The 7,777-nt window shown below is 38.8% G+C and overlaps 1 protein-coding gene across 4 annotated transcripts; it reads left to right on the top strand.

Annotated features, from left to right (window-relative positions):
- The first annotated feature begins 722 nt into the window (after positions 1-722).
- On the top strand, positions 723-4,118 carry LOC110917731. Of its 4 annotated transcripts, XR_002580821.2 has the most exons (5): positions 723-911; positions 993-1,063; positions 1,401-1,617; positions 3,404-3,580; positions 3,859-4,118. XR_002580821.2 is itself a non-coding variant. In XM_022162187.2 (4 exons), exons 2-4 carry the CDS (start codon positions 1,016-1,018, stop codon positions 4,042-4,044), a joined length of 411 nt encoding a protein of 136 aa, XP_022017879.1. In that variant the 5' UTR covers positions 731-911; positions 993-1,015; the 3' UTR covers positions 4,045-4,118. The 4 variants fall into 4 exon arrangements, 2 of the variants coding, with proteins under 2 accessions (XP_022017879.1, XP_022017878.1); XR_002580820.2 differs by having other exon boundaries at positions 727-1,063; XM_022162187.2 differs by lacking the exon at positions 1,401-1,617 and having other exon boundaries at positions 731-911.
- Positions 4,119-7,777: the final 3,659 nt, after the last annotated feature.

Below are 7,777 nucleotides of genomic sequence, written 5' to 3'. Positions count from 1 at the left end.
ATCCGACAACAAATACTTGACATCCGAAGAAGATATACTACAGACACAATTAACAGTGGCTTGGCTTTTGAGATCGATACTCGACCGTTCAACTAGCAAAGCAGCCATATGACGTTCTTCAGGCGATAAAGCGAGCGATTTCTCAACTGATTCCCATGGCCAAACCTTTATCACTCCATTCTCAGACCCTGTCCATATGTCACCTGCAGAATCCAAACAAACAGGTTGAACTTTGATTTACCGAATTACAGACATAATTCGTGACTGAGAGCTAAATTATCAAGCATGATTTGACAGTTACAGGTATAGGTGACAATCATGACCCATTCTTCAAAAAATGGGTTAAAAAATAAATTGCCTATGGGTTCATTTGGGTGACCTCAAATTAGTCAATCTGTCAATATTGGTTTACTCAAATTAGTCAACAACTACTATAAAACTTCACTTAAAATGGGTTCATTTTGATAAGTAGAGGTTTTTGAATCTATATCTTGCTAGGGACATCAGTTGTAAAATTGGCTTATACTGGTATTCTAAATTCCTTTGAAAATTTATGGGACTACCATTGAATTAAGAGGCCCGGTGATAAAAAAAAAGTTCCACATTAAAAGATTGCCAAAAACAACTTAATCCCCCAATCTCTTTAAAATATAAATAATCCCTTTAAAATTTTCATATCCCGCTCCTAATTCCCCCAATCTCTTTAAAATATAAATAATCCCTTTAAAATTTTCATATCCCGCTCCTAATTTCCCCAATGTCTCTCTCAAAACCTAAAACCCTAGATAGGCGAATGGGCGATTCCCCAGTCGTTCCTCCGCATCACCGATGATTCACCAGTTGTTCTGCATAAAACCAAGATCGGTGACTCCTTAATCGTTCCTCTAACCAATTTCTGTCACACTTTGCTGGTACATGGAAGTTGTTCTCGATTTCACGTCGTTTCACGGATCTGAGGTAATTGAAGGTTAATTTGATTCTATTTTTTGTAGTATCATGGCACGTAGTACAGCAGATGCCCGCAGATGTCGTGGTTTTGTGGCAGGAGGCGGCAGAGGGCAAGGTGTGGTCTCTTATTCTCCCTAATTTTGCCCTAATTTCTTCCTTAAACCTTAATCTATATATTTTTCCCTTCGATTTTGTTCACTACTAGCTGTTTAGATTCATCGTTCGACTCGTGTTGTGTTGTGTTGACTGAATTTGTATCAGCTTTGAATACATTATTATTATTATTTTGTTAAGAATAAGAATTAGTAGTCTTATAATATATCTGGACACTTGCATTTGCTGTGAATTTATTATTTTGTTATGAATAAGAATTGTTAGTTGGTTTTGTAGAAAATGTTTTATCCTGTTGTGGCCAATTAAGCTTGGTCTAATTATGAATACTAACTTTGTAGGTTGAGATAATTGGGCGTGAACCGTCACACTCAGAGATGTGGAAACGAACACATCTTAGAAAAGGAAGTAGGCCGTTTGATAAAGATATTGATTGTAGCAGTTCGGTAGTTGAGAACGTTGATTTGGAGGACGTTGATTTAGAGGGTGTTGAATTAGAAGGGATTGTACAAGAAAAAAAAATCGGCATGGGTTGACGATAAGGCACATGAGACTTGGGTAAGTTTCTTCACTTGATGTATGATTTGATAAACAATATGAAGATTTTATTGTTTATGTGGGCCAATATCACCAATAATATCGATTCCGCTATTCTGGACCGCTATTTTACACGAGGGCTGCTAACCGCTATCCCACCGCTATTGACTGCATAGTTTATAGGCTTAATAGAAAGAAAAAAAGAGAAGGATCTAACATTCTAAACCTAGTGGAACTTTTGAAGTGTATGAGATTGATAGATATGTTTCTTGCCATTATAGTATTTCCATTTTCTAGATACGAATTACCAAGCCACAAACTGCCATAAGGAGTAGAGGCTTTTAATAGAAGACGTATTTCAAGGTCATAGAAATCTAACTTTGTTTCAGACTTTGCATTGTTCTTCCTTTTCAGAACTTTCTCTATGATGATAGTGTAGCATGCCTTTTATTTTGGGGAGTGACAAATGCGTACCAAAGGGTGATGAATGTGCTGTATTTGTATGTGAAGTGCTAAAAAGAGTGTGAACAAGTTGTTGACTTGTTTATAGTGATACATTTCTCTTTGGCAACTACAACCTAGTAGGGGTATTCATAAACCATTGAAAGTGACTGCACCGCCAAACTGAAGCAAGCCGCCTTGTACAGTTGGTTTGAGACTTAGTTCGTTTAACTGTTTGGCGGTTTAATGGTCGGGCTCACAATTTGGAACTTAGAACCAGCTATGTAAAACTAAACCTCTCGTTTAACCCTTTTTTGTTTGGATTATGCATTTATGCAAATATGGTTTATATTCAGAAACCATCGTAACGTTTTATAAAGTTTTTAATAAAGAACTAACGGCTTTGAAAAAACTGAAAATCGATTTAAAACTAAACGTGAACGGCCAAACCATCATCAAACTGCTAATACCTAGTCTGGTTTGGTTTATTGTTTCGAAATTGTAGTTAGCGTTATGTTCTAGTTTTATTGTCGAAACCGACTGTACCTAACGGTATGCACCCTACATACCTACTCCTAGTGTTAACGATTCAGTTTTCATGATTTGCTTGACTGTAGTTTTACTGGAAACATCACATCAAGATTGAGTTATCTATAGTTTTTCAGGCTAAGCGATTCTGTGGGACCCCTTTTAATGATTTGGAATTGTAATACAATTTGCTATTCTTCAATATGAACAATTCTTGCGGTCAAGATCAAGTTAGGTTTCAACCCCTTTGCTTTGTTTTGTTTTGGTAAATGACTGAAAACCATGTGCTGTTTGCAACAATATGAAAGGGTGTTTGGATTTATATTTTGAAACTGATTATTGCACCATTAAGAACTAGTTAATGTATAATCAGAATCTGGTATTTGGATTTATATTTTGAAACTGATTATTTCTTACATCTTCTTATGTGAGCCTCCGAATCTGGTTATTTTGACCCCTAAATAATCAGAAAACCGTGATTACCCCAATTACTTACAACTGATGAAATGCACATCCAAACCCTCTCCGTGTTTAGTTATAGAGGTTACACATTATTCCCCTTGAATGGGTTAATAGGCTGATCTTGTTTAAGAAAGCACATACTTCAGATATAATCTTGCGGTGGGTGGGATTATGTAACCCCATCGATATTCCTGGAGATTTTGTTCAGATTAGAAAATTTGTTTAGTTTAGTTATATCGGATGCCATTTTTTTGTTAACATACCTTGTTGCTGATTAAGACTATAATTAAGTATTTTGTTATAACTTCAAATATTTGGTGTATCTATATTATTGGTTCGGTAGTGCAAAGTATGTTAAATTAGGTTGTATTTGTAGGTGAATTATGAGGGATATCATTTGGAGACGTATGGGGAGGAAAGTAGCCAACACCCAGAACTTGACAAAGAACTGTGGTACCGAGCTTCCGGGGGAAAGAAGAGAGGCAAAGTATATGGGTTAAGCAATCTTAAGAATGATTTTAACGTTCAGCATCATGGCAAACAAGACCAAGAGGTATGTTTATTCTTTTAAGTTGTTTGGTTCAAACATGTTTAAACTCAAATATTGACATTATTTTTTTCATGCATTCACTTCTCAGTCAATAATAGTCAATAATATGTTAACTTTTGTTTGGATATTATTGAAAAATAGGCTATTTGACCTTAGAAGTCAAACTGATTTTTTTTCTCTTTATTCTATAATAATTGTATAAGCAGCTAATAAGTTTCATAAATTGTATAAATTGTGATAATGCTGGCCATTAATATTTCATTTTGTATTGGTTTTATTAGATCGAAAGATTGAACGTGATTACCCAAGATATAGTGAAAGAAAATGAAGAAGAAAAAGAAAGGTTGAACGATATTATTGCGGGATTGGTGGTGGAAAAAGAGAAAGATAAGGCGGAGAAAGAGGCTATGAATGAGAGGATGGCAAACATTGAAGCGATGCTAAAAGCTAGGTTTCAAAACGTATAAACACTTTGTTTTGAATATGTATTTTGTTATGATAACTTTGGTATTTGAGGTTTCAAGTGGGATGTTTTATATAATTGTGAAAATTTGATAATATGTGAAATTTAAAATTGACATTATATGTAGGTTAAAATAGAAAATGGATAAAAATAATTTTTAAAAAATAAATAGAAATTGCGACCGCAAAAATGGTCGCAATTTTTCAAAAGACAGGCGGTCGGAAAACGGTCACAGTTTGTAAAAGACAGGCGGTCGGAAAACGATCGCAGTTTGTAAAAGGCATGCGGTCGCAATACGGTCGCATCAAGACCGTCGCAACTGAAGTCCCACAAAACCAGGAACAGTCGCAATATTTGTGACCATTATTAAAGTCGCAAAACCCAGGTCGCAAAAGATAGTAGCAGTCGCGACTTAGTCGGAATAGAGCAATTGCGACGGGTGTTTTTCCGATTGTAGTTCTGGTCGGAAAACGGTCGCAACAGGGCAATTGCGACTGGTTTGCGACCAAAATTGCGGTCGGACAAACCTAGTTTTCTAGTAGTGGTATTGTTGTACCATATTGGTCCCAATGCACCAGCATAAGGATCAAAACCTAACATCCCATTGTTGGCTAAAGTCCACGCATGAGCCAGAATCTCAGTCTGGGCATGGGCTTGAGACAGGCCCTGAAAATCAGCTTGAGCCTACATAACATATGCACAAATACATACAATATACATAACATAGGCTGCGATGTGGTCACAGGCTGCAGAGGCGCCCGTGTGGCTTGGTACAGGTCAGGAACCGATGACCATGAAGGTCCATCAGCATAAGACGAACCGGACTCAACATGATGCTGACGTGGATCAGTTCCTCTTGGAAGTTTCTGCTGGTGTTGTTCGGGAGATTCACTATGATACTGCTGAGAACCACCCTGATCTTCCAAGCGTCTTCTTTGTGGCAGCCCACCACTTTGATAACTATCTTTTCCACCACTCCACCGACCTCTTTCATGATGATCACCCTGGTAACTATCTCGCCCACGACTCTGCTGCATTCTTTCATGATGGCCACTCCGCCACCCTCTTTCTTGATAATAACGAGCCTCCAGGTGCTCACGGCTTTCCCCACGGGGTTGTTCCGGAGATCCACTTCGATACTTCCCGGAACTACCGCCGTCCTCAACCCTTCGATCCCAGTGACTACTTCTTCGTGACTATCCACGACCCTCGTAACCATCATGCCGCCTTTGACCACGGCTACGTTGACCAGAACCAGCCTCACGGGGCTCAGGACTTTCCTCTCCACGGGAACCTTCACTCCTTTTCTGCCAGAGTCGTTCAGGAGATCCACTACGGTACTGACGGGAACCACCACCACCTTCCTCGCTCCTTTGATCCCAACGACTACTTCGTGACTGTTCACTACCCTGGTAACCATCATGCCGCCTTTGACCGCGGCTACCTTGACCGAAACCAGCCTCATGGGGCTCAGGGCTTTCCTCGCCACTGGAACCTTCGGTCGCCCCCTTACCATTATGATTACTACAACAAACAAAAACAATCTCCCATTAACAAAATCCACCGTTATTTGTATTATATAAAATAATTTTTAAAGCTAATGAATCACAAGAGATATATGCAGTTTACACAAACACTTGTAAGAATTAATTAAAAAGAAAAAAGTTACTAATTAATAACCATTGACATAAACAGAAAAATATATATTATCTAACATCAGATGATTAATGTATATATCAACATCATACAACATCCATAACATATATGAATAATATATAAAATAATCTTTAAAACTAATGAATCACAAGATACATATACTGTTGGTGCACTTGTGTCTGTACTTTGTCTGTATTCGGTCTGTATATAAACGATGTTCTAAGTCTGTAAGTTGACCAAGTCAACCATCCTCCGGATTGACTTGGTCAAACAGTTAGAAAGTAGTTGTCTGTCTCGAAGGATAGCTCCTCGAAGGATACTGTTGATCCTTCGAGGTACTCGAAAGATATGCTTCGATTGTTAGACCTCGAAGGATCATCCTTCGAGGTCATTGCTGATCATTCGAACATCTTGTCATCGATAGATGATCCTTCGGACCATCTATCGGATCCTTCGGACATGACCTGCTGTGTATGGGTATAAATACCCATGCATTGTGTTGAGTTCATAAGACTTGTTAAAGAGAGACAGACAGAAAAGATATCCGAGAGATAGGCTGAGAGCATTCTGTCCGGAACTCACACACACACTTTGAGAGTTTACATGTTAGATTTGTAAACATTGTGCTTGTAACCGAAACCTTCATTTGCATTAATACAAGTTGTGTTAATCGGTGATCCCGTGTGTGTTTGTGTTTATACTTGCTTAATCCCGGTTTGCTCGCTAGCTTGGATTCCGCACTCGCTAGTGGGTTAGTATAACAAGGTTTGAGGTTCGTCATCCGACAAAAGGGACCTACAAGTGGTATCAGAGCTTGGCTCTTTACCTTGTTTAAAACCGGGTTATTCAAGTTTTGGTGTGTTTGGACACTTAGTTTGGATCCCCTTTTTAGTGCTTTTCTTGGTTTTTCTTACATAAAAACGCGTTCTAAACCTTCGGGAGTGTTCAAGTTTGGGTTGGGTAACTTAAAAACTTGTTTTTGAGTGTGTTGGTAATTTCCGGCCATATTCCGGTCAATATTCCGGTGACTGGTTTGCAGATAGGGTTTTCCTTTTTGGGTAAATTATCTTTCAAAATCTTAGTTGGTGGGAAAGTTGTCAGCCTGCCATACCCTTTTGCCGAAAGTTGACTTACCAACCCATCACCTTTTCACCAACCTATCACATCAACGTCAGTTGTGTCAGAATCTCTCGAAAGATATCTTTCGACCTCGAAAGACCATCTTTCGATCATGGAAGGCTCGAAAGATTGTCATCCTTCGACCCATCCTTCGAAGTCCGAAACATATCTTTCGACCAAAAGGAATCTTTTCGAAAGACAAGTGTCCGAAAGATAGGGATTTATCTCGAAAGATAAGGATCTTTCAAGTGTGAATCTTTCGAGATTTTGAATCTTTCGAAGCCAGTGCTCGAAAGTCAACAGTGATCCTTCGAACACTGTTGATCATTCGAACAAGTGTGATCTTTCGAAAGTCAGCTATACGAAAGATAAGGATATATACTCGAAAGATAAGGATCTTTCAAATAGTGAATCCTTCGAGCTTGTGAATCTTTCGAAACCATTGTTCGAGATACAACAGTGATCTTTCGAGTACTGTTGATCCTTCGAACAAGAGTTGATCTTTCGATTGTGGTCAGTTTATTGGTAACAAGCTTCTGTGATTTCAGATCTTTCGACCAAGATCCTTCGGCTGTGTGATCTTTCGGATTATTCACTTAGCATTTATTTTGCTTTCCAATCATGAATCCGAGTTGGTGGAATCCTGCCCCAGACAGTGGTAAATATACAAGTTCAGGTGTCACTCCTTCATGGTGGGGTACACCGGCGCCAGACAGTGGAAAATACACGTCTACAAGTCTATCGCCTTCATGGGCCGAGTCTCCGGTATCGACATCTTCTCAGGGAAATCAGTGGGCGTTAGTCTGGAATCAAACTCCTAGTATCCAAAGTATCTTACTGAGCGAAAGCGAAACAGGAAGTTTGAATCGATCTCCGAAGCTGATGCATTTAAATGAGTATCCGGGTTGGGCTGACAGATTCCGTACATATGTTTTGGGTCAAAATACAGAGCTGTGGATACG

Source organism: Helianthus annuus, unplaced genomic scaffold, assembly GCF_002127325.2.
Source record: "Helianthus annuus cultivar XRQ/B unplaced genomic scaffold, HanXRQr2.0-SUNRISE HanXRQChr00c029, whole genome shotgun sequence".
Classification (NCBI taxonomy): domain Eukaryota; kingdom Viridiplantae; phylum Streptophyta; class Magnoliopsida; order Asterales; family Asteraceae; genus Helianthus; species Helianthus annuus.
This window is presented reverse-complemented; position numbering and strand designations above follow the sequence as displayed.

What these genes read in the sequence shown, in the direction of transcription:
- LOC110917731 (XM_022162187.2), top strand. Translation starts at nt 1,016, where the DNA reads ATGCCCGCAGATGTCGTGGTTTTGTGGCAGGAGGCGGCAGAGGGCAAG. An exon ending in AGGAGGCGGCAGAGGGCAAG is followed by an intron (nt 1,064 to 3,403) that starts GTGTGGTCTCTT and finishes TTGTATTTGTAG; the next exon opens with GTGAATTATGAGGGATATCA. An exon ending in ATGGCAAACAAGACCAAGAG is followed by an intron (nt 3,581 to 3,858) that starts GTATGTTTATTC and finishes TGGTTTTATTAG; the next exon opens with ATCGAAAGATTGAACGTGAT.